The sequence below is a fragment of the Gorilla gorilla genome, chromosome 13 (genome assembly GCF_029281585.2).
Source record: "Gorilla gorilla gorilla isolate KB3781 chromosome 13, NHGRI_mGorGor1-v2.1_pri, whole genome shotgun sequence".
NCBI classification, from domain to species: domain Eukaryota; kingdom Metazoa; phylum Chordata; class Mammalia; order Primates; family Hominidae; genus Gorilla; species Gorilla gorilla.
The window spans coordinates 134,047,777-134,074,294 of NC_073237.2; the positions used below are offsets into that span (position 1 = coordinate 134,047,777).

At 46.5% G+C, this 26,518-nt stretch overlaps 1 protein-coding gene and 1 pseudogene across 17 annotated transcripts in view; one reads left to right on the forward strand and one right to left on the reverse strand.

Annotated features, from left to right (window-relative positions):
* The first annotated feature begins 48 nt into the window (after positions 1–48).
* The window catches only part of EHMT1 (euchromatic histone lysine methyltransferase 1), a 223,349-nt gene continuing 196,879 nt past the window's right edge, over positions 49–26,518 (forward strand). For 11 of the 17 annotated variants that reach the window (XM_055350313.2, XM_055350322.2, XM_055350316.2 and 8 more), the window contains exon 1: positions 49–145. In XM_055350313.2, the coding sequence (XP_055206288.1) occupies positions 83–145 (63 nt within the window). In that variant the 5' untranslated portion in view covers positions 49–82. Of the gene's footprint in view, positions 146–444; positions 1,163–26,518 lie in introns of those variants that run through there. The other 6 variants (XM_055350327.2, XM_063696934.1, XM_063696933.1 and 3 more) reach the window with 3 other exon arrangements.
* On the reverse strand, positions 21,975–26,479 carry LOC101154360 (protein SET-like; annotated as a pseudogene).

A 26,518-nucleotide genomic window follows, 5' to 3' on the forward strand; every position in this document is an offset into this window, starting at 1 on the left:
CGCAGGCGCGGGCGCGGGCGCAGGCGCAGACGTAGGCGATCGGCCCCGCCCCGACTCTGGGCCGCGAGGCGCGGGCGGGGCGATGGCGCGCGGGAGGGGCGGGGCCACGCTGCGGGCCCGGGCCATGGCCGCCGCCGATGCCGAGGTGAGCAGCGGGGCCGGCGGGGGGCGGCGCGGGGGCGGCGGGCAGCGGCGGAGGCGGCGCGGGGGCGAAGAACCGGGCGGGGCGGCGGCAGGCGGCCGGCGGGCGGGCGGGGCCCCGGGTCCCCCCGCCGCCGCCGCCGCCGCCGCCGCCGCCGCCTCAGGCCGAGGCCGGGCCGAGGCCGCCGGGCGTCCGGCCCGCGCTCCCGCCGGGCGCGCTTTGTGCGCGGCGCGGGCCGGGCGGCGGCTGGGGGCGCGGGCGGGGGCGCAGGTGAGGGAGGCGACCGCGTACCTGCGCCCGCGCCCCCCACGGACCCCGTGCCGCCGCCGCCGCCCGCAAGCCGGATCTGCGGGGAGGGCCTCGGCCAGGGTGCCGGGGAGGTGCGGAGGACAAAAGGAAAAGTAGCGGGGCCGGCCAACTTTGGAGCGCCGGCCGAGGCGAGGCTGTCCCTCCTCTCGGAGCTCTTCCTTCGCTTCGTTGACCTTTCACTTTGTTCTGAGTAGGATGGCACCATCTTTAACGAAAAGTTGGCCAGTCCCGGCGTGTTTCTCCCCAGACAATGCTGCTCCAGCCCTGCTGGCTGTCAGAAGCAGGAAAGCACGCTCGGTGGGAAGCTTGCGGACTCAAGTTTATTTCCAAACCAGCAGCTTTAAAGGGCTCTCGACGTAAAAAGTTCACATTCTTTTGTTAATGGTCTCGGCCTTCCCCGTGCTCATTCTCAAGGATAGTTTGTTTCCTTGCTTAGGAAAGGAAGCAGCGTGGAGATTAAAGTCTTGCGAGTGGACCACTGGCGTCCCTCTGAAGGAAAAGCAAGCAGGAGGTGGTGTGTCCGTGGAGATGCAGAAATAGTGTGGTCCTAGGGCTGAAATAAGGGACCGGTTTGGAGAAAACTGGCAGCGTAGAAGTATTTCTTTGAAATTAACTGTCTAGTAACAGTTGAGACTTCTAAAGCTTAGAAAGTTAAGGTGTAGTAAGAAGCCGTACAGTATCCTGGTGCATAAACACTGTATTTTAACTCAGGTAATGTATGGCCTTTTTGTTTATTTTTTTCCTGCATTTTTGGGGGGTGTTGAAATAAGTAAACTGGGAAGGTGCAGGGGAATTCTTAAATTCAATGCAAGGAGTTTTTGCTGAGTACCTGCAGCATTCAAGGAATCAATATTAGTCACTGAGAACAAAAAGCGAAATTAGAAAACTTCAAGTCACTTCTAGGCTTGTAGGGGAGAAGACGTGTAGTGATGAATTATATCATTTATGAAGTACCCACTGGATCCCACACACTGCGCAAGACCTTTAGATCAGGCGCCTCCCTCAGTTTTCTTCACCCTGTGCAGCAGGTGCTGTTATTTCCTTTTTTAAATTATTATTTATTATTATTATTTTTTGAGACAGGATGTCCCTTTGTCACTCAGGCTGGAATGCAGAGGCATGATCACTGCTCACTGCAGCTTCGACCACCCAGGCTCAAAGGAGTCTCCCACCTCGGGTGCTGCCACACCTGGCCAGTTTTTTTGTATTTTTTTGGTAGAGACCGGGGTTTCACCATGTTGCCCAGGCTGGTCTTGAACTTTTGGACTCAAGCGATCTGCCTGCCTCGGCCTCCCTAAGTGCTAGGAATACAGACATGAGCCATTGTGCCCGCCCTGTTGTTTCCTGTTTAGCTGAGGAGGAAGGGTTAGATAACTTGGCCAGTCGGTTGTAGGACCAGCACTAGTACAGTGTTGGGCACGTAGTAGGTGTTTAATACACGACCGATGAGCAAATGGCTCCAGATGTCTCTGGTTCCATAGGCAGCCTTGAATAGAGGGCTTTACACACCTGATGAGAATGACAGCCTGTGTTGACTGAGCCCTGACTTGTGTCCAACCCTGCCATAGTGCCAGTGTCTTGCACGAATTCAATAATTTGAGCCTAGCAGCAACCTTAAGAGGTAGGTACTGTTACCTCCCCGTTTATAAATGAGAAGACAGGCGCAGTGAGGCCCAAGATTGAAGAGCTTGTGGCCAAGAAGATGGAGTTGCAGGTGGTTTGGCCATAGAGCTGATGCTTGCTAAACGTGTTATATCTATGATGGTCATTTTAGGTTAATAAAAGCTCTGTTTTTAGATTGATGATTCTAAGGGTTTATCATCAAGGTGTATGAGAAGGTGAGGGAGCCCCTGTGTGTAGCGCAGCAACTCTGGCCTTCTGGACAGTAGGTAGGCCTGTGATCACTGTTGTCACTAAACCTGGGAAATGATTCCTGGGTCAGGGTTCATTAATTGCCAAATGATTAAGGTAGTAAAGCTGACACTGGAAACTTATCTAACTTCATTTATTTTCCTTGATTTACAAAGATAGTCAATACATTTTCATACCAAAAAGAACTGGCCAGCCGTGGTGGCTCATGCCTGTAATCCTAGCAGTTTAGGAAGCCGAGGTGGGCGGATCACTTGAGGTCAGGAGTTCGAGACCAATCTGGCCAACATGGTTGAAACCCTGTCTCTACTGAAAATACAAAAATTATCTGGGCATAGTGGTGTGTGCCTGTAATTGCAGCCTGGGCAACAGAGTGAGAGACTGTCTCAGGAAAAAAAAAGAAAAAAAAAACTACTGAGGTAGTTGAATATATCCTCGATTCCCCATTTGTGGATTAGTTAGTAAATGGGGCATCTTAGGGTTTAAATATGTCCAAGGTCACTGAGGATCAGATCCTAGGGTTCCTTTGACTCAAGGCTTTTGTCTCAGCAAAACGTCATCTTCCAGCAGGAAGGCTTTCTCAGGCAAGTAGCAGGGTGGCTACTATGTATCGCTTCCTTATTTTTTCTTTTTTAAAATAATGCAGGCACGTGCACATAATTTAAAAAATCAGTGCTAAAACACTTAAAAAAAAGCTGTTCTCATCTCCTGTCTTTCTTTTTTTCTTTTTATTTTTTTCTTTTATTATTATTATACTTTAAGTTTTAGGGTACATGTGCACAACGTGCAGGTTTGTTACACGTGTATACATGTGCCATGTTGGTGTGCTGCACCCATTAACTCGTCATTTAGCGTTAGGTATATCTCCTAGTGCTCTCCCTCCCCCTCCCCCCTTTTTTTTTCTTTTTGAGAATGAGTCTTGATCTATTGCCCAGGCTGGAGTGCAGTGGCCCGATCTTGGCTCACTGCAGCCTCCGCCTCCCGGATTCAAGTGATTCTTGTGGCGCCCGCCACCACACCTGGCTAATTTTTGTGTTTTCAGTAGAGATGGGGGTTTCACCATGTTGGCCAGGCTTGTCTCGAACTCCTGACCTCAAGTGATCTATCTGCCTTGGCCTCCTAAAGTGCTAGGATTACAGGCGTGAGCCACCGCCCCCGGCCGATCATCTTCTGTCTTTCTAGAGAAGAAGCAGCCCACTTGCAGCTCTTGAGCATTTACTTCATGTTTCTAAATATATGTTTGTATTGTCATGTCTTTATTCACCAATTTTAGGGGTCGACTATGGACTTCCATTAATAGTGGATTAGTGTAACGTTTAGATTAGAGAAGATTTTTGTTCTCTTATGTTCATCCTGCCCCAATCAGAATGTATGTTCTTGGCCAGGGCCAGCAGCTCATGCCTGGGAGGCCGAGATGAGAGGATCCCCTGAGCCCAGGAGTTTGAGACTAGCCTGGGCAACAGAGTGAGACCTTGTCTCTACTAGAAGTAAAAAAGTTAGCTGGGTGTGGTGGTGGTATGTGCCTATAGTCCCAGCTACTTGAGGGGCTGAGGTGGGAGGATCGCTTGATCCCAGGAGGCCAAGGCTGCAGTGAGCTGTGATTGTGCCACTGCCCTGCAGCCTGGGAGACAGAGCAAAATCCTGTCTCAAAAAAAAAAAAAAAAAAATACAGCCAGGCGCGGTGGCTCACACCTGTAATCCCAGCACTTTGGGAGGCTGAGGTGGGTGGATCACGAGGTCAGGAGATCGAGACCATCCTGGCTAACACACAGTGAAACCCTGTCTCTGCTAAAAATACAAGAAAATTAGCCGGGTGTGGTGGCGGCCGCCTGTAGTCCCAGCTACTCGGGAGGCTGAGGCAGGAGAAGGGCGTGAACCCGGGAGGTGGAGCTGGTAGTGAGCCAAGATCATGCCACTGCACTCCAGCCTGGGCGACAGAGCAAGACTCCGTCTCAAAAAAAAAAAAAAAGAAAAAAAAGAACGCATGTTCCCTCTGCCTGGTACACAGCATCATCCAAAGGAGTCTCCTCACCTTTCCCTGCGTCTGATGCTGCTCGCTGTTTATTCCCTCCTGGTGATGGAACACACTCTCCGTTAGCTAGCCAGGAAGATATGGTAAGCGGCGAACTTTTGGGGTTTGCGTGTCTGAAAATGTATTTACTCTTTTTTTTTTTTTTGAGATGGAGTTCCGCTCCGTCGCCCAGGCTGGAGTGCAGTGGCACTATCTCTGCTAACTGCAGCCTCCGCCTCCTGGGTTCAAGCGATTCTCCTGCCTCAGCCTCCTGAGTAGCTGGAATTACAGGTGCTTGCTACCACGCCTGTGCCTGGCTAATTTTTGTATTTTTAGTAGAGACGGGGTTTCAACTTCTTGGCGAGGCTGCTCCTGAACTCCCAACCTCAGGTGACCTGCCCACTTCGGCCTCCTAAAGTGCTGGGACTACAGGAGTGAGCCTCCGCACGCGGCCGCAAATGTCTTTATTCTGCCCGTGCGCTTAGTAAGTTTAGCTGGTAGGTTGGAAAGTCATTTTGAAGTCATAGCTCCAATATCTTTCAGTTTTCATTGTTGCTCTTGAGAAGTCTGGTTTGGTCTTTTTTCTTTTTGAGACAGTCTGGAGGAGTGGTTCAGTGATAGTTCTCTGCAGCCTTGACCTCCCAGGCTGAAGTAATCTTCCTGCCTCAGTGCCCCGAGTAGTACCTGGGACGGCAGGTGTGTGCCGCCATACCCGGTTGATTTTTCTTTCTTTCTTTCTTTTTTTTTTTTTTGAGATGGAGTCTTACCCTGTTGCCCAGGCTGGAGTACAGTGGCGCCATCTCGGCTTACCGCAACCTCTGTCTCCTGGGCTCAAGTGGTTCTGCTGGCTCAGCCTCCCGAGTAGGTGGGATTAACAGGTGTGCACCATCACACCCAGGTAATTTTTTTGTATTTTTAGTAGAGACGGGGTTTCACCATATTGGCTAGGCTGGTCTTGAACTCCTGACCTTGTGATCTGCCCACCTCAGCCTTTCAAAGTGCTGGGATTACAGGCCAGGCATTAGGCACTATGCCTGGCCTCTTTTTTTTTTTTTTTTTTTTTGAGACACGGTTTCACCCAGTCTGGCACCCAGTCGCCCAGGCTGGCATGCAGTGGTTGTGATCTTGTCTCTCTGCAACCTGCCCGATTCAAGCGATTCTCCTGCCTCAGCCTCCTGAGTAGCTGTGATTACAGGTAGGCACCACCACACCCAGCTATTTTTTTTTTTTTTTGAGACGAGTGTCACTGTGTTGCCCAAGCTGGAATACAGTGGCACGATCTCAGCTCGCTGCAACCTCCGCTTCCCGGGTTCAAGTGATTCTCCTGTCTCAGCCTCCTGAGTAGCTGGGACTACAGGTGTGCATCACCACGCCTGGCTAATTTTTGCAATTTTAGTAGAGACAGTGTTTCACCATATTGGCCAGGCGGGTCTCGAACTCCTGACCTCAAGTAAGTGATCCACCTTTCTCAGCCTCCCAAAGTGCTGGGATTACAGGTTTGAGCCACCATGCCTGGACTCCAGCTGATTTTTGTATTTTTAGTTTGGATGGGGTTTTACCATGTTGGCCAGGCTGGTCTCGAACTCCTGACCTCAAATGATCCATCCGCCTCAGCCTGCCAAAGTGTTGGGATTACAGGCGTGAGCCGCTGTTCCCGGCAGTGATTTTTCTGTTTTTGTAGAGACAGGGCCTTGCCATGTTGCCCAGGCTGGTCTTGAACTCGGCCTCCTGAAGTTCTGGATTAAAGGCATGATCCACCGAGCCTGGCCCAGTTTCATTCTTTTTTTTTTTTTTGAGATGGAGTTTTGCTCTTTTCACCCAGGCTGGAGTGCAGTGACGCGATTTGGGTTCACTGCAACCTCCACCTCCTGGGTTCAAGTGATTCTCTTGTCTCAGCCTCCCAAGTAGCTGGGATTACAGGCTCCTGCCACCCCGCCCCGCTAATTTTTGTATTTTCGGTAGAGATGGTGTTTCGCCATATTGGCCAGGCTGTCTAAAATTCCTGACCTCAGATGATCCACCCGCCTCAGCCTCCCAAAGTGCTTGGATTCCAGGCGTGGGCCACCTTGCTGGCAAGGCCCAATTTCATTCTTAACCATTTGCAAGCACTATTCCCCTGCCAAACCTTTAGGATCGTTGCATCCGTGATTTTCCTAATATTTATCATTCGTTTAGTGCTAGCCTTTTGTTATGTATTATGCAGGTGCCTAAGTAGCTGTGAAATCTGAAGATTGACACCCTTTCATTATAGGAGGTTTTTTTTTGTTGTTGTTGGAGAGAGACAGTCTCACTATGTTGCTCAGGCTGGTCTTGAACTCCTGGGCTCAAGCAAGCCTCTTGCCTCAGCTTCCAAGTAGCTGGGACTACAGGCACGCGCTACCATGCCTGGCTAATTTTTGTATTTTTAGTAGAGATGGGGTTTTGTCATGTTGACCAGTTTGGTCTCACATTCCTGACCTCAAGTGATCTGCCCGCCTCGGCCTCCCAAAGTGCTGGGATTACCTGTGTGAGCCACCGTGTGTGGCCGACAGTTTATTCTTTACTGTCTTCTCTGTGTTCTCCTTTTCCGTTTCCTTTAGTTGAATGTTGGACTTCCTGTATTTAGTTTTCTAATTTTAAGTATATTTTCTTGTCATGTCTTGGTCTTGTTCTATTTTGAGGGAGCGTTTTTGACCACTTCTCAATTTTTTTAATCGAATTTTTAACTTCAGTTGTTATTTATATATATATTTTTTGTTTTGTTTTGTTTTGTTTTTGTTTTTGTTTTGAGACGAAGTTTTGCTCTTGTTGCCCAGGCTGGAGTGCAATGGGGCGATCTCGGCTCACTGCAACCTCTGCCTCCCGGGTTCAAGTGATTCTCCTGCCTCAGCCTCTCGAGTAGCTGGAATCACAGGAATGCACCACCAAGCCTGGCTAATTTTGTATTTTTTTTTTTTTTTAGTAGAGATGGGGTTTCTGCATGTTGGTCAGGCTGGTCTCGAACTCCTGACCTCAGGTGATCCACCCGCCTTGGCCTCCCAAAGTGCTGGGATTACAGGCGTGAGCCACCACGCCTGGCCTAGTTGTTATATTTTTATATTCTTTACTGTTTTCTATTCTTTTTAGTATCTCCTGTTCTTGTTTTATATATATAGTATCTTTGCTTATTTATTTTAATTACAATTAAAATTTTAAAATTACAGTTAAAGTTATTTAAAAAACTATTTAAAAAATGTCTCAGCCTGTGCAACACAGCAAGACCCTAAAATCTGGGACTTCCAGCATGCACCACCATGACCAGCTGGTGTGTGCCTGAAATCCTAGCTACTCAGGAGGCTGAGGCAGGGGGATTGCTTGAGTCCGGGAGGTTGAGGCTGCAGTGAGCCATGATCATACCACTGCACTCCAGCCTGGGTGACAGAGTGAGAGAGACTGTCTGTAACCAAAAAAAAAAAAAAAAAAGTTGTTTCCTTCATTTTTTGTGTTTTCCCTGCATTTGTTCCTCTTTGCTGTCTTATCTCTTAGTCTTTCTTCTATGATGTCACCTTTCCTTTAGTGTCTCATTGTCTTTGGCCATTTTGCCGTGTTGCGAATAAAGCACTCACCATGGAAAGCTGAGTGCTGGGGGCTTGTTTATTTGTTGCTTTCACTGTAGGGTGATGGTTGGCTGCTGCTGTTTTGTTGGCTCTCTTGCAGAATTTTTTTTTTTTTTTTTTTTGAGACAGAGTTTTGCTCTTGTTGCCCAGGCTGGAGTGCAGTGGCGTGATCTCTGCTCACTGTAATCTCTGCATCCTAGGTTCACGCAATTCTGCCTCAGTCCCCCAGGTAGCTGGGATTACAGGCGTGCACTACCACACCTGGTTAATTTTGTTTTTGTTTTTGTTTTGTTTTGAGACGGAGTCTCGCTTTGTTGCCTAGGCTGGAGTGCAGTGGCCCCTAGGCTGGAGTGCAGTGGCCCCATCTCGGCTCACTGTGACCTCCATCTCCCAGGTTCAAGCGATTCTCCTGCCTTTGCACCCCCTAGTAGCTGGGATTATAGGCGTGCGCCACCACGCTCGGCTAATTTTTGTATTTTTGGTAGAGACAGGGTTTCACCATGTTGGCCAGGCTGGTCTCAAACTGCTGACCTCAGGTGACCCACCCCCCTTGCCTCCCAAAGTGCTAGGATTGTAGGCATGAACCACCATGCCTGGCCATTTTTTTTTTTTTTTTTTTGAGATGGCATCTCTCTCTGTCACCCATGCTGGAGTGCAATGGTGTGATCTCGGCTCACTGCAACCTCCACCTCCCGGGTTCAAACGATTCTCCTACCTCAGCCTCCCAAGTAGCTGGGATTATAGGTGCGCACCACCACTCCGGGATAAGTTTTTGTATGTTTAGTAGAAACGGGGTTTCACCATGTTGGTCAGGCTGGTCTCAAACCCCTGATCTCAGGTGATTTGCCCACCTCAGCCTCCCAAAATGCTGGGATGACAGGCGTGAGCCGCCGCGCCCGGCCGTTTTGCAGAGGTTCTGTCTGCTGGTTTGGTTTTCTTGAAGGATCCCTCAATTTCTTGCCTTGCTGGTATAAGCTGGATTTTTTTTTTTTTTTGAGACGGAGTCTTGGTCTTGTCGCCCAGGCTGGAGTGCAGTGGTGTGATCTCGGCTGACTGCAACCTCTGCCTCCTGGGTTCAAGCAATTCTCCTGCCTCATTACCCTCCCCCACCCCCAAGTAGCTGGGATTACAGTTGTTCACCACCACGTGTGGCTACTTTTTGTATTTTTAGTAGAGAGGGAGTTTCGCCATGTTGGCCAGGCTGGTCTTGAACTTCTGACCTCAAGTGATCCACCCTCCTGGGTCTCACAAAATAATGGGATTACAGGTGTGAGCCACCATGCCTGGCCATTTTTGGTGGACCTTTTTATGGGGCTAAACGTCTGGTGTCCTGTGGCTACAGAAGACCAGTACTTGCTCGAGGAGGAGACCTGAGAGGTCAGCTGTTCTCAGGTGGAGTTTTGCCCGCATTCCCATTTGTAGTTGCAGGCATCACCCCCATTGTCCCCACCCTTCTGTGTTTTCTGGGGTCAGTCTGCCAGCTGCTCAGCTGCAACTCCTTTATTTAAGTTTCTCCTTCCTCTACTCTGTGGGATAGGTTAGCTCTCCTCTACCTCTCTGTCTTCCTATTTGTGTTCTATTTAGGGATTTCACATGTCTTGGGGTTTATGCGTCTCTTTCCCGCTTTTCTTGTCTTTGATTGATTTTTGCTAAGAGAAGAGAGGATCAGAATCAATTTTTCTTTTTTTAAAATTACTTATTTTAAACATTTAATTTTTAATTACATTTAATATAATTTATAAAACATTTTGTAGAGATGGAGTCTCACTGTGTGGCCCAGGCCGATCTCCAACTGGGCTCAGGCGATTCTCCCGCTTTGGCCTCTGAAAGTGTTAGGATCACAGGCGTGAACTGCTGTGGCTGGCCTGAGAAGCATTTTCCATAAATCTTGAGAAGCAGATTCTCCCGTAAACTAGAAGCACAGCTGTCCTATGAAAAGGGCTGCCTGTCTTGGGATCTTACTATGTCAGTTGTTGGTTGTGGTCGGAAGGTTCTGGAGTCATAGTAAGGGCCAGCAAGGGTGATGTTTGTGCCTCAGCTGTAGTGTCGAAAAGAGCATCTGTGGCTACCTTAGTTGCTGGAGATCCCACATGTGGCCAGGGCCAGAGCCAGAGCTGGGGCTAGAGCCCTGGTTTCCTTCTTCTGCTTCCTGTCATGTGCTGAAAGAGCTGTGTAGGTTTGACCACATTTTATTGAGTTTTTCTTTGAAAATAATTTGGCTTATAAGAATCATGTTTTGGATTCTTTAGGAACTTTATTTTTTTTTCAATCATTTCATTGGATTAAGCATGGTTGATGGATTCCTTTATCCTAAGGTAAGTGGGCAGTTTGATTTTAAGTTGCTCACTCAGCAAACCAGGTAGGGAATAGTTATTTGCTTTTGTATTTTTTTTTTTGAGATGGAGTTTTGCTCTCGTTGCCCAGGCTGGAGTGCAGTGGCGCGATCTCGGCTCACTGCAAGCTCCGCCTCCTGGGTTCTCGCCATTCTTCTGCCTCAGCCTCCCAAGTAGCTGGGACTACAGGCGCCCATCACCATGCCTGGCTAATTTTTTGTATTTTTAGTAGAGACAGGGTTTCACTGTGTTAGCCAGGATGGTCTCGTTCTCCTGACCTCATGATCAGCCCTCCTCGGCCTCCCAAAGTGCTGAGGTTACAGGCATGAGCCATCGCACCTGGTCCAGTTTTTTGTATTTTTAGTAGAAACGGGGTTTCACCATGTTAACCAGGCTGGTCTCGAACTCCTGACCTCAGGTGATCCGCCCACCTCGGCCTCCCAAAGTGCTGGGATTATAGGCATGAGCCACCGCGCCCGGCTGAGAATAGTTATTAGAGCCCAGTTAATTTGGCCTATGGCAGGTATGATATAGAAAGCATTACTTCCAGGACTGAGAATTCTCCTTTCTTACTGTTTTGCTTCTCTTTAACTTTTAATATTTTCATGTATTAAAAAAAATCTGATGATTTTGGATTTTGAAAAACAAAGCTAAAGTGGCTGCTGTAACTCTTCAGAGGTAGCATTTCCTTTGAAATGGAGTCTCCTGGATAAGAGGCCACTTTCCCAGGAACATCACCGTGAGCTGCTGTTTCATTCTGGAAAAGCTTGTGGATTTCTTTCTGTATTCTAGTTGTAATAGGCTGGTTCTGATCACAGTATATTTAAGATGCTGTTTTGAGCACTTTCTGTTTATGCAGTGCAATTCTAGGTATTTGTAAGAGGACATACAAAGTTTTGATATTGATCCCTGATGTTACAAAATTTAATAATAGAACAGAGCAAATATTACTGAGTAGGAAATGAGAGTCAGTTAAAAGTAAACAAGAAGAGGTTGCTGGATGGCCACAATTGCTGCGGCCACATGTGTGGGGAAAAGTTCCTTGAGGAAGATGAGTTAGTCTAGGTCTTTTTTTTCCTTTAACAGCTTCTTGTCCAACACATAGTCTAGGTCTTAAAGGATGTGAGACGTGAATTGGCATGAGAAGGTGTACAAAGTGTACATTAACAAAAATTAGGCATTTTAGCAAATTTAGAAAACAAACCTAGAAACCTCAGGATGCCATATATTTGTCATCTGTTTTTTTCCTGATCCTCGTGATTGTATGTGTTTTTATTTAAAATTGGTGGTAATCAGTGATTATGTGCCGTTGTACTTCCTCTGTCCCGTATTGTCTGACGTGCATTCGTATCTTCAGTGTTTTTGGTAGCTGCATGGTGTGTGACATAGAAAAGTCCCAGTTTCCTCGACTGTGATTTGGGTGAGGTCTGTATCCTTTGGTGCACAGTGGAATTGCAAGGTCAGAAGCGGATAGTGGCATGAGATGAAGCTGGAGAGGCAGGGCAAGGTTATCCAGGGCCTTGTTACCATGGTAACAAGTTGGGAAGTTTCGTAACCACTGTAGACAGTCCTTGAAGATTTTAGGCATGGAATGATACTTTAAAAAGATGACCCTGGCTGCTGTGTGGAGAGCGGAAGTAGGGGGCCAGTGAGCAGGCTTGGCTTGAGTTGCATGGGTTAGTCATGATATAGGTGTTTAGATTTAATTTTTTGAGCATATAGGACAGTTACATGGTTCAAAATTGAAAAAGTATGGCCGTGTGTGGTAGCTTATGCCTGTAATCCCACCACTTTGGGAGGCTGAGGCGGGTGGATCGATCACCTGACATCAGGAGTTCAAGAGCAGCCTGGCCAACATTGGTGGAACCCTGTCTCTAATAAAAATATAAAAAAATTAGCCGGGTGTGATGGTGGGCACCTGTAATCCCAGCTACTCGGGAGGCTGAGGCAGGAGAATCACTTGAATCCAGGAGGTGGAGGTTGCAGTGACCTGAGATTGTGCCATTGGACTCCAGCCTGGGTAATAAGAGTGAACCTCTGTCTTGGAAAAAAAATAAAAATGAAAATAAAACAAAATTGAAAAAGTACCTCCCTAGCCACTAGTTCTTCTCTTGGCAGGTCACCAGTATTTAATTACTGTGCATATTTCATGATGTTTATGAATATACAGTCATGTGGCACTTAAGGACATTTTGGTCAGTGGCAGACCACATACATGAAGGTGGTCCCCTAAGATTAGAATGGAGGTCAGGCGTGGTGGCTCACACCTGTAATCCCAGCACTTTGAGAGGCTGAGGCAGGAGGATCACTTGAGCCCAGGAGTTCAAGATCAGCCTGGACAACATAATGAGACCCTGTCTCTACAAAAAATAATGAAAAATTAGTTGGGCATTGTGGTGTGTGCCTGTAGGCCCAGCTACTCCGGGAGGCTGAGGTGGGGGGCGTTGTTTGACGAGGAGGTCAAGGCTGCAGTGAACCGTGTTGGTGCCACTGCACTTCAGTCTGGGCAGCAGAGTGAGACCCTGTCTCAAAAAAAGAAAAAAAAGATTATAATAGAGGCTAGAAATTCTTACTGCCTAATCATGTTGTGGGCATTGCTTTGTAGTAGGGTAGTGCACTGCCTTTTCTGTGTTCAGACACACGTGTCATTGTGTTGCACTTACCTGCAGTAACGCGCTGTGCAGGTTTGTAGCCTGGAAGCCATGGGCTACGCCATACAGCCTAGATGTGTAATAGGTTTGCGGAAGTGCACTCTTTGACGTTTGCACAGTGATGAAATCACCTAATGACGCATATCTCAGAATGTATCCCCCTCATTCAGCGTCACTTAGATGCAGTAGATGTTTCTGTCCTGTCGAGGGGTTCGATGACTTTCCCATGTAGCTGGTATGTGTTAGAGCTGGCTCTGCCCTGGGCTAGGATGGTGCAGTAGAATGGTGTTCGTTCCAGGGTTGGGGGAGGGTTGGGAAGGAATCACAGAAGGCACTTGAAAGGTGCAGGTGGGAGTAAGTCAACCTTTCAGCCCCAGTTCACCTTGAAAATGCAGAGGCGAATGCATGAAGACGTAGTCTGAGTTGTGCTCTTTTTTTTTTTGTTTTTGAGATGGGGTCTCACTGTGTTGCCCAGGTTGGTCTTAAACTCCTGGGCTCGAGCAGTCCTCCCGCCTCAGCCTCCCGAGTAGCTGGGATTACAGGTGCGTGCCACCACACCTAGGTAATTTTTGTATTTTTGGTAGAGACAGGGTTTCATCATGTTACCCAGGCTGGTCTCGAGCTCTTGGACTCAAGCCATCTGCCTGCCTTGGCCTCCTTCGGTGCTGGGATTACAGGCATGAGCCACTGTGCCCAGCCTAGACCACTTTTTAGGGATTACAGGCGTGAGCCACTGTGCCCGGCCTAGACCACTTCTTCAAGCATTTAATGACTGTTCCTTTGATCATATTCCTGGGTATAGCATCACACGGGGCAGGTTGCTAACCTAGGTGGGCTGATGGAGCTGTGGAGACCATGCTAATGATTCTCGTCCTTGTAATAAGGGCAGTAGGAGGGTTTCAAGGCAGGGAGTGACCTCATCAGGTTTGCGTGTTAGGCTCTGGCTTCCTTCCTGGTCTTCCTGCTGCTGTGTGAAGAACGGATTGTAGACGGATGGCAGTGGAGGCAGCAAACGCAGTCCTCAGGGAGTGGGTGGTCACCGGTTATGTGGCAGATGAGGAGGGCACAAGGATGACTTGTGGGACTAGGCCGGAGCCAAATGCTGGGTTCTCTGCTTGAACGGAAGGGTGGGTGACGGTGCCATTCACCCGGACAGGGAAGGCGTGCTCAGGTCAGCTCTGGGGTGGTTTATTCCAGGAGTGGCAAACTCTTTCTGAGCAGGCTGGATAGTATTTCAGACTCATGCACCAAGAAGCAAAATCAAGGATAACTCCACAAATTTTTGTTGACAAAGATCAAAATAAAATTGACTACTTTTTTTTTTTTTTTTAAATAATACAGATCTACTGATTAGAAGAACAGAATTTTTGGGGGGATAACATTTTGCTTAATTGGGGTTCGATGTTAATGTTCCCCGTCATAAAAATTACTGGAGCTGTTCATCTGTTAAGTGCTTACTGTGACACAGTTTTCTGTGTTTCATCTTTGAAAATGTCTTCACACCGATAGCTGTTGCCATATTCCAGTATCAGTCCAGGAGCAGATGATTTATTTTTATTGAGATGTAATTCATTTACTATAAAATTCACATTTTAAAATGTGCAGCTCAGTGGGGTTCTTTGGTATGTCTGGAGTGGTCCAACCATTACCACTACTTCCAGATCATTCCGTCATTACCACTACTTCCAGATCATTCCGTCACCCCAAAAAGAAACCTCATACCCATTAGCAGGCCTTCCCTAATCCTCCCTCCCCGACCCCCAACCCTGCTCTACTTTTTTGCAAATATTTTTTCTCATTCTGTGGGTTGTCTTTTCACTTTCTAATTTTTTTTTTTTTGAGACAGAGTCTCGCTTTGTCGCCTAGGCTGGAGTGCAATCTAGTCTCACTGCAACCTCCGCCTCCTGGGTTCAAGCGATTCCCCTGCCTCAGCCTCCTGAGAAGCTGGGATTACAGGTGCGCACCAGCACGCTGGCTTATTTTTGTATTTTTAGTAGAGTCAGGGTTTCACCATGTTGGTCAGGCTGGTCTTGAACTCCTGACTTCAAGTGATCCACCTGCCTCGGCCTCTCAAAGTGCTGGGATTATAGGCATGAGCCACTGTGCCCGGCCTAATTTTTATTTTCTTGATGCCTTCCTTTGAAGCACAGATGTTTTTAATTTTTGATGAACTCCACCTTCTTGTTTTCCAGTTGGTTTCTTTGCTTTTGTTGTCGTGTCTGATTGCCCAATCCAAACCAGGGAGTTTATGTTTCCTTGGAAAAGTTGCATAGTTTTAGCTCTTACATTTAAGTCTTTGATCCGTTTTGACTTAATTTTTGTATATGATGTTAGGTAGGATCCAGGCTTCATTCTTTTCATGTACAGTTGGCTCAGCAGCGTTTGTTGAAAAGACCGTGCTTTCCCCATTGAATTGCCTGGCCATCGTTTTTGAAAATCAGTTGAACATAAATGTGATGGTTAATTTCTGGGTTCTCAGTTCTATTCCATTGATGTATATGTCTGTCCTAATGCGAGCATTATTGCAGCAGTGTAATAAGTTTTGTAATGAGGAAATGTGAGTTCTTCAACTTTGTCTTTCTGTTTCAAGATTGGGTCCCTTGCATTTTCTCTCTCTTTCTTTTCTTTTCTTTTCTTTCCTTCCTTCCTTCCTTCCTTCCTTCCTTCCTTCCTTCCTTCCTTCCTTCCTTCCTTTCCTTTCCTTTCCTTTCTTTCTTTCCTTTCTTTCTTTTTTCAAGATTGGGTCCCTTGCATTTTCTTTCTTTCTTTCTTTCTCTTTTCTTTCTTTTCTTTCTTCTTTCTTTTTTTTTTTTTTGACGGAGTCTCTCTCTGTCGCCCAGGCTGGAGTGCTGTGGCGCGATCTCGGCTCACTGCAACCTCCGCCTTCTAGGTTCACGCCATTCTCCTGCCTCAGCCTCCCGAGTAGCTGGGACTACAGGCGCCCCCACCACGCCCAGCTAATTTTTTTTTTTTTTTTTTTTGTATTTTTAGTAGAGATGGGGTTTCACCATATTAGCCAGGATGGTCTCGATCTCCTGACCTCGTGATCCGCTGGCCTCGACCTCCCAAAGTGCTGGGATTACAGGTGTGAGCCACTGCGCCCGGCTGTCACTTGCATTTTCGTATGAGTTTTAGGATCTTGTTGTCAATATCTGCAAAAAAAGCCTTTCAGGATCTTGAAAGGGATTGTGTTGAATATGTAGATCAGTTTAGGATATCGCCATCTTAATAGCAAGTCTTCCAATTGGGGAACACCGGATGCTTGTCCATTTATTTAGGTCTTCTATTTTATTTTATTTTATTTATTTATTTTGAGACAGAGTCTTGCACTGTCGCCTGGGCTGGAGTGCAGTGGCATGATCTCGGGTCACTGAAACCTCCGCCTCCTGAATTCAAGCCATTCTCCTGCCTAAGCCTCTCGACTAGCTAGGATTACAGGCACCCGCCGTCACGCCCAGCTAATTTTTTTTTTTTAATGTATTTTTGGTAGAGACGGAGTTTCACCATGTTGGCCAGGCTGGTCTTGAACTTCTGACCTCGTGATTCGCCCTCCTCGGCCTCCCAAAGTGTTGGGATTACAGGCGTGAGCCACCGCGCTCGGCCTTCAGTTTTCTTTAACAATATTTTCAGGGCTGGGCGCGGTGGCTCATGCCTGTAATCCCAGCACTTTGGGAGGCTGAGGTGGGTGGATCACGAGGTCAGGAGATCGAGACCATCCTGGCTAACATGGTGAAACCCCGTCTCTACTAAAAATACAAAAAATTAGCGGGACGTGGTGGCGGGCGCCTGTAGTTCCAGCTACTCGGGAGGCTGAGGCAGGAGAATGGTGTGAACCTGGGAGGCGGAGCTTGCAGTGAGCTGAGATGGTGCCACTGCTCTCCAGCCTGGGCAACAGAGCGAGACTCTGTCTCAAAAAACAAAACAAAACAAAAAACAATATTTTCATGTATAAGTTTTGTAGTTATTTCTTAGAAGTATTTTATTCTTTTTGATGCTATTATAAATAGAATTTTTAAAAATTTCTTTTTTTTTTTGAGTTGGGGAGTCTCGCTCTGTCGCCCAGGCTAGAGTTCAGTGGTAGGATCTCGGCTCACTGCAACCTCCGCCTCCTGGGTTCAAGCAGTTCTCCTGCCTCAGCCTCCTGAGTAGTTGGGATTACAGGTGCATGCCACCACGCCTGGGTAATTTTTGTATTTTTAGTAGAGATGGGGTTTCACCATTTTGGCCGGGCTGATCTTGAACTCCTGACCTCAGGATCCACCCACCTCCAGCTCCCAGAGTGCTGGGATTATAGGCGTGAGCCACCATGCCCGGCCACATTTCATTTTTAGATTGCAATTGTATAGACATAAAATTGATTTTTATATATTGGATCTTGTATCCTGCAACTTTGCTGAATTTTTTTTGGTGTGGATTCCTTGGGATTTTCTATATATAGGATTATGTCATTTGGGAATAGAGTTGTAGTTCTTCCTTTTAAATCTGGACACTTTTTTGTCCTTCCCTAATTGCCCTGGCTAGTAAAATGTTGAATAGAAGTGGTGAAAGCTGACATTCCCATCTTCATTCCTGTTTTTAGGGGAGAGCTTTTAGTTTTTCACCATTAGGTATGATATTAGCTATGAGTTTTTCCATAGATGCTCTTTATTAGATTGAGGAATTCTCTTTTATTTCTAGCTTGTTGAGTGTTTTCATTATAAAGGGGTTTTGGATTTTGTCAAATGTTTGTCTCTATCTGTTGAGATGATTATGTAGTTTTTTCCCTGTATTGATATGGTGTCTTACATTGATTTTCATATGCTCAACCAGCCCTGCGTTTCTGCCCTAAATCCATTTGGGTATGTTATCTAATCCTTTTAAAATCTTGTTGAGTTTGATTTGCTAGTATTTTGTTGGGGATTGTTGCATCTTTGTTCATAAGTGGTATTATGTTGGTCTGTAGGTACCTCTTTTTAAAAAAAATTTATTTTTTTTTTGAGACAGTTTCACTCTGTTTTTGTTTGTTTTTTTTTTTTTTTTGAGATGGAGTCTTGTTCTGTCACTCAGGCTGGAGTGCAGTGGCGCGATCTCAGCTCACTGCAAGCTCTGCCTCCTGGGTTCATGCCATTCTCCCGCCTCGGCCTCCCGAGTGGCTGGGACTACAGGCACCCGCCACCATGCCCAGCTATTTTTTTGTATTTTTAGTAGAGACGGGATTTCACCGTGTTAGTCAGGATGGTCTCGATCTCCTGACCTCGTGATCTGCCCGTCTCCGCCTCCCAAAGTGCTGGGATTACAGGCGTGAGCCACCACGCCCAGCCCAGAGTTTCACTCTTGTTGCCCAGGCTGGAGTGCAGTGGTGCAATCTTGGCTCACCACAACCTCCGCCTCCTGGGTTCAAGTGAATCTCCTGCCTCAGCCTCCCGAGTAGCTGGGATTAAAGGCATGCTCCACCATGCCAGGCTAATTTTGTATTTTTAGTAGAGATGGGATTTTGCCATGTTGGCCAGGCTGGTCTTGAACTCCTGACCTCAGGTGATCCGCCTGCCTCAGCCTCCCAAAGTGCTGAGATTACAGGTGTGAGCCACCGCGCCTGGCCTAAAGATTTTTTTAAATTTTATTTTAGATAGGTGGTCTTGCTCTGTGGCCCTGCTGGAGTGCAATGGTGCCATCATGGCTCACAGCAGTCTTGAACTCCTGAGCTCAAGTGATCCTCCTACCTCAGCCTCCTGAGTAGCTGGGACTACAGGCAAGTGCCTGTCGTTTTCTGTGTGTTATCTTTGTGTATTTGGTGCAAAGGTAATACTGGCTTCGTAGAATGAGTTGGGAAGTGTATTTCCCTTTTCCGTTTTTGGGAAGAGTTTGTGAAGCACTGGTTATCACGCCTTTCAATGCTTGGTGTAATTCACCTGCGAAGCCATCTGGATCTTGGCTTTTCTTTGTTGGAAGCTTTAAAAATTATTAATTTCCTTATTTGTTCTAGGTGTGTAGGTTTTCTGTTTATTCTGGAGTTATCTTTGTTGTTGTGGGTCTTTCTGAGAATTTGTTCATGGCATCCAGGTTATCTGGTTTCCAGTATGCCATTGCTCATATGTTCCCTGTGACCATTTTTATTTCTGTCAGGGCTTGTGTTCCCCTTTGACGCTAATAAATTTTGGTAAGTGGGGTCATTTTTCTCTTTTTCTTGGTCATTCTAGCTAAAGTTTTGTGAATTATGTTGAATTTTTCAGAGAAGCAACTTTTTTTTTTTTTTGAGATGGAGTCTCGCCCTTTTGCCCAGGCTGGAGTGCAGTGGCGCGATCTCGGCTCACTGCAAGCTCCGCCTCCTGGGTTCAAGCAATTCTCCTGCCTCTGCCTCCTGAATAGTTGGGAATATAGGCGTGCGCCACCATGCCCAGCTAATTTTTTGCATTTTTAGGAGACGGAATTTCACCATGTTGGTCGTGCTGGTCTCACGCTCCTGACCTCAGGTGATCCACCCACCTCAGCCTCCCAAGTAGCTGAGATTACAGGCACCCGCCACCACGCCCAGCTAATTTTTGTATTTTTAGTAGAGATGGTGTCTCACCACGTTGGCCGAGGTGGTCTCAAACTCCTGACTTCAAATGATCCACCCACCTTGGCCTCCCAAAGTGTTGGGATTGCAGGCATGAGCCACTGCACCCGGCCTAGTTTTTTACTAGTTTCTTAATGCTTTTAGCTATGTTATAGAATAAATTGCATTCCCCTAAAAAATATGTTGAAGTCCTAAACCCCGTACTTCAGAATTTGACCTTATTTGGAAATAGGGTCATTGCAGATTAGTTAAGATGAAATCATAGTTGAGTAGGGTAGGCCTCTAATCCAGTATGACTTATGTGTCGTCATAAAAAAAAAAGGATGCCTTGTGAACACAGACATGCACAGAAGGAAGACAGCATGCGGACACACAGGGAGAAGTGGCGCGTGACTGGGGTGATGCTTCCATAAGCCAAGGAGTGTCAGGGACGGCCAGCAGACCCCAGAGCCTGGCCGAGGCAGGGGATGGCACTCCAAAGCCATTACAGACCACAAGGCCTACTGACAACTTCATTGTGGACTTCCAGCCTTCAGAACTTCGAGACCATACATTTCTATTGTTACATGTGTCCTAGGAAAAAACAGGCTGCTTCCTATAAATGTTGATATGTTGTATTTTCATTTTTATTCAGTTCAGAATATTTTCTATTTTCCCTTGTGACTTTAGAAGTGTGTCATTTAATTTCTAAATATTTAGGTATTTCCCGGATTTCTTTGTTTTGTTGATTTCTAATGTAATTCCTGTATGGTCAGAATTATACTTTGTATAGTTTCAGTGTGTTTAATTTGTTAGATTAAAAAAAATCCCGTATTATATTCTGTCCTGGGGAATGTTTCATCAGTGCTTGAAAATAATGTGCATTATGAATTTATTAGGTGGAATGTTCCCTATATGTCAGATTGAATTGGTGGATAGTATTAAGTCTTCCTTATTCTTTCTCATTTTCTTTCTAGTTCTATTAGTTATTGAGAGTAGAGTATGAGATCTACAGTACTGTCGAATTTTACATTTTCACTTTCAGTTCTGTTGGTTTTTGCCTCGTGTTTTGAGGCTATGTTATCTTGCGTGTGTTTATAGTTGTTTCATCTGCCTGGTTGTTTTGACCCTTCTCTCGTTATGAAATGTCCCTCTTTGTCTCTATAAATGTTTTTGTTTTAAAGTCTATTTTGTCTGATATCAGTATAGCCACTTCATTTTTTTATGGTTTATTTTTGCATACTATATCTTTTTCTGGCCTTTTAATCTCTTTGTATCTTCAATCGAAGGGATGTCTCTTATAGTCCTTTCCATCTGAGATCGGATCTTGTAGATTCAGCAGTTGAATCATATATATGTATTTTTCTTACCTGATAGAAGAGATTTTATTTTTAAAGTGTCACCTTAGACTGCAAGGATGTCCGTTGCACCTCCCCATTAATCAGCCGGAGGAGGAGCTGTGATATCAGAATGCCCACTCAACCCACCAGACATTTGAGACCCACCCTTTGCTGGCCTTCTGTAACCTTATTTATTTAGAGATGGAGTCTCGCTCTTGTTGCCCAGGCTGGAGTGCAATGGCGCGATCTTGGCTCACCGTAACCTCTGCCTCCTGGGTTCAAGTGATTGTCCTGCCTCTGCCTCCCGAGTAGCTAGGATTACAGGCATGTGCCACTGTGCCCAGCTAAGTTTTATATTTTTAGTAGAGGTGGGGTTTCGCTGTGTTGGCCATGCTGTTCTTGAACTCCTGACCTCAGGTGATCCGCCTTCCTCGGCCTCCCAAAGTGCTGGGATTACGGGCGTGAGCCACCGTGCCTGGCCTATAACCTTATTTTTTAAAGCTTTTAATTTTAATTTTTGTTTTGTTTTATTTTTGTGTGTTTTAGAGACCTGGTCTTGCTGTTAACCCTGGCTGGAGTGCAGTGGCGTGATCATAGCTCACTGCAGCCTTGACCCTGGGCTCAAGCAATCCTCCCACCTCGGCTTCCTGATCAGCTGGGACCACTGGCATCTGCCACTATGTCCAGCTAATTTTTAAATTTTTTGTAAAGATGGGGTCTTCCTATGTTGCTCAGGCTGGTTTTGAACTCCTGGCTTCAAGTGATCCTCCCATCTTGGTGTCCCAAAGTGCTAGGATTACAGGTGTGCGCCCCTGTGCCTGGTCTGAAATTTTCTTTTTTTAATCAAGAGCAAGTAGATACATGTTTTCTCTGAGCCCAATATGCAGAGAAGGAAAAAATGCTAGAATTCTTCGCATTATAGGGGCCTGGCGCCCTTTAGCTTCCAACAGTGCAAAGGGGGCAGAAAGTTGTTCTTTTTTCCATATAGAACATGGTGATGTTGATTCCATACAAGTTTGTTGAGACAGGAAGGGATAAAAATGAGTTTGAAACAGAAAGAGGTAGAGATTCTTTTCACATTTTATTCTCCTCAAGGTATTTCCCCCCTAGATAAGTTGAGATCCACGGTGTAGACAAAAGAGACCTCAAGAACTGGGTGAGCACAAGAGGGAAAAAGCAAGACCGCACCTTGCTCCCGGGAACTGGAGACAGCTTTAAAAAAGGAAGGTTCTAATCCATGTGTGTTCTATTAGTTATCTTCTCCTTATCCCGTTCCTCATCAGTGTCTTCCAATTCCTCCTCCTCATCATCTTCGTCTTCTCCTTCTTTATCATCCATATTGGGAACCAAGGAGCACTGTGATGAATTTGGCCAAGTATGGTCTTTGCTGACCTCTCCTAACCCATCTGCACCTGCGTCAGAATGGCCAGTAAACCAGGTGAAGAACCTGTCTGGTTCCTCAGGATGCCTCTTCCTACTGGCTTTATTCTGCATTTGACTTGAAGAGTTTCCTTTCCAGATTTCCATTTGATTTCCGTGGACTTTGAAGATGGATCATGACTCTCATTCAGATGAAATTCTTTGAGAGAGCTTTATTTTTGAAGTAAGGATTTTCGTCAAAATAAAAATCTATTCTGTAACCTGATTTAATATCTTCAAATTCTGTCACTTCAGCACTGGTCAAACAATGCAGTGCCTCTTCATCCTCCTCCCAAGCAGTGCAGATGCTTGTGGATGGCTGACAAATGTTATTACCCAGAAATTGGGGATTTTGGGAATCAATTCTCATCTGCCCTGAAGAACGTGGTTGGCCGAATTTGTCTATGTTCGCTCTCCCAGTCCGCTCGCCGCTCACTTGCTAAGCCTGTTTCTGAAGCCTGTTTTGTGCTGCGCTTCCTTGTGGGCTTGGTTGCTGCTTGTTCTGTTCCTCTCTTCCTCTGGCCTCTGTCAGGGGCTGGCGCCATGTCTTCCTTTCAGGCAGGGGCAGAGACAGGTGTTTGGGGGTCATTCCGGGAGGAGAGTCTGGACCCAAGGGCCTCCTTGACCATCAGGAAGAAGCTCATAGGACTAAGATCACATTTTTTTTTTTTTTTTTTTTGACATGGAGTCTCGTTCTGTCACCCAGGCTGGAGTGCAGTGGCATTACCTTGGCTCATGGCAACCTCTGCCCCCATGCCCTCCAACTCCACGGTTCAAGCTGTTCTCCTGCCTCAGCCTCCTGAGTAGCTGGGACTACAGGCACCCACCACCACGCCGGGCTAATTTTTGTATTTTTAGTAGAGACGGAGTTTCGTCAAGTTGGCCAAGCTGGTCCTGAACTCCTGACCTCAGGTGATCCACGCGCCTCGGCCTCCCAAAGTGCTGGGATTACAGGTGTGAGCCACTGCGCCCGGCCCCAAATTTTTTAATCTATTCCCCCAGTCTCTACTTTTTATGTGGGACAGGTAATGCGTTTCATCTAATGTAATTACTGAAAGGTAGGGTTTATACTTGTCGATTTTGTATTTGCTTTCTGTGTCTTCTGTCTTTTTTGTTACTTTCTGCCTCAATTAGTTTTTGTTTTTCATGGAGATGGAGTTTCACTATGTTGCCCAGGCTGGAGCGCAGTGACTATTCATAGGCATGATCATAGCGCACCGTGGCCTTGAACTCCCGGGCTCACAGGATCCTCCCGCCTCAGCCTCCTGAGTGGCTGGGACTGCAGACGTACCACAACGCCTGACTCATTGCTTTCGTCTTTTGTGTTAGATATTTTCTAGTGTATACCATTTTAATTCCCTTGTTGTTTATTTGACTGTATTTTTTATTTGTTTTCTTGGTTGTCCTGGGGATTACAATTTAGTATATTAATTTTTGATAATGTAGTTTGTATTAATACTATATTACAATAGTATATGAAATATTTATTTGGGCATAGCTTAATTTCTTTTGCCCTTCTTGTACTGTTATTGTCATACAAATTACATTACACTGTGTGCCCATCTACGCAGATTTATAGTTGCTGCTTTACGCAATTGTCTTTCAAATCATATAGGAGAAAAAACAAATTATAAATTAAAAAATACATTTATACTGTCTTCTGTAGCTGCTTTTATACTTTACCTGTGTAGCTGCTTTTACTGGCGCTGTTGATTGCGTTCCCCTCCCCTCCCCTCCCCTCTTGACAGGGTCGCACTCTGTCACCCAGGTGGGAGTACAGTGGCACAATCATAGCACTGCAGCCTCGACCTCCTGGGCTAAAGAGATCCTCCTGCCTCAGCCTCCCGAGTAGTTGGGACTATGGGTGCGTGCCACTATTCCTTGCTGATTTTTAATTTTTTTTTGTAGAGATGGGGTCTCACTGTGTTGCCCAGGCTGGTCTCCAACTCCTGGTCTTAGAAGATCCCTCCTACTTGAGTCTTCCAAGGTGTTGGGGTTACAGGCATGAGCCACTGTGCCTGGCCTTGGTGCTCTCTATTCACGTGGGCTTGAGTTACTGTCTAGTGTCCTTTCATTTATCCTGAAGGACTCTTAGGTCTTTCAGTGACGAACTCTCTACTTTTGTTTATCTTGGAATGTTTTATTTTTCCTTTATGAAGGTAGTTTTGTGTATAAAGGTTTTTTTTTTTTTTTTTTTTTTTTTTTGAGACAGAGTCTCACCCTCTCGCCCAGGCTGGAGTGCAGTGGCGCGATCTCGGCTCACTGCAAGCTCCGCCTCCCGGGTTCACGCCATCCTCCTGCCTCAGCCTCCCGAGTAGCTGGGACTGCAGGACTACAGGTACCTGCCATCACGTCCGGCTAATTTTTTGTATTTTTAGTAGAGACGGGGTTTCACCGTGTTAGCCAAGATGGTCTGGATCTCCTGACCTCGTGATCCGCCCACCTGGGCCTCCCAAAGTTCTGGGATTACAGGCGTGAGCCACTGCGCCCGGCCGTATAAAGGTTTTTTAGTACTCTGAGGGTATTGTCTGGCTGCGCTCCATGGTTTCTGATGAGGAACTGTTGCTCATCTCTCAGGACCCTCGTTCATGACACATTGCTCCTCTGTCGCTGCTTTTGAGAGTCTCTGTCTGTGGTTTCAGCCTGATGGTGATGTGTGTAGGTGTGGAACTCTTTGCGTTTTTCTCATTTGGATTTGTTGAGCTTCTTAATTTTTTTTGACTTGATTGCTGCCTTCCAGGGATTTGGGAACTTTGTGATGAGTACTTCATCTGCAGCGTGCGTTGTCTTCTCACCCCCGTCTGACGTGTCATTGCGTGGTAAACAGAGAGCTTTGCCATACAATTGCAGTTGCAGTGTGGATTAAAGGGACAGCACTTGAGGGCCGCTCCTCCCTTCTTGTTTTGACGATGGGTGTGAGCTGTCTTGGTAAGTGGCAGTAGCAGTACAGTGACCAGGTGGCACTCGGCACGGCTGATCCTGCCGAGCATTGCGGAGCAGCACTATGGCCCACCAAGAGGCCCATACGTGGTCTCTGGGAAGCTGCTCAGCTTTCTTATGGCAGGAAAGCAGCCACAGGCAATACGTAAACAAGTGGGGGTGGCTGTGTGCTGGTAAAACTGGAAGTGTTTGGAAACTGGAATTTGAGTTTCATATCACTCTTGAAACAGTCACATACTTTTTTTTTTTTTTGAGATGGCGTCTCATTTGGTTGCCCAGGCTGGAGTGCAGTGGCGTAATTTTCGCTCACTGCAACCTCTGCCTCCCGGGTTCAAGCAATTCTCCTTCCTCAGCCTCCCGAGCAGCTGGGAGGATTACAGGCACATGCCACCACGCCCAGCTAATTGTTGTATTTTTAATAGAGACGGGGTTTCGCCGTATTGGCCAGGCTGGTCTTGAACTCCTGACCTCGTGATCCACCCGCCTCGGCCTCCCAAAGTGCTGGGATTACAGGCGTGAGCCAGCGGGCCCGGCCAAAAACACGTACTTTTTATGAGTTATGTATCTAAAAGTCTAAAAATCATGCTTAGCTTTCAGTTTGTACAGAAACAGGTGGCAGTCTGTAGTTTGCTGGCCCCTGATTGAGATCTAGTCATTGTTTCCAAAGCACCTTGTCTTTTGATGTAACATTTATTTTGTGTTTTAATTATTGGTCTTTTGGTTGTCGCAATTGCTAGATTGTAAACTCTTTGAGGTTAGGGCTTTATTTATTTATTTATTTATTATTATTATTTTTTAAGAGACAGTCTCCCTCTGTTGCCCAGGCTGGAGTGCAGTGGTGCAATCTCAGCTCACTGCAGTCTCCACCTCCCAGGTTCAAGTGATCCTCCTGCCTCAGCCTCCCAAGAAGCTGGGATTACAAGTGTGTGTCACCACGCCCGGCTAATTTTTGTATTTTTAGTAGAGATGGGGTTTCGCCATGTTGGCCAGGCTGCTCTTGAGCTCCTGGCCTCAAATGATCCGCCTGCTTCGGCCTCCCGAAGTGCTGGGATTACAGGCGTGAGCCGCCACGGCCTGCTTATTTAGCTGTATTAGTTCCCCAACCCACTGAATGTTGCCTGGCACACTTCAGGGCCTTGATAGATTGTTGTGTAACCTGATACAAAAGGAGAAAGGGCCGGAATTGGCTTGCGCCTTTATTTATTTACATATGTTTTTGTGGCCCAGGGTGAATATTTTTGGAATTAACTGACTTCTCAGTGTAGACAGGAACCATTTATCCATTCATGTGTTCCTTAGTTTGTTGATTTTTGTAACAAGTACTTACTGCCTTCGTGTGCCAGCTTCTGCACTGGGAGCCACATGAGAATGCACATGGCGTCTGCCTCGTACTTACAGAAGCCCTTGTGTCCTAG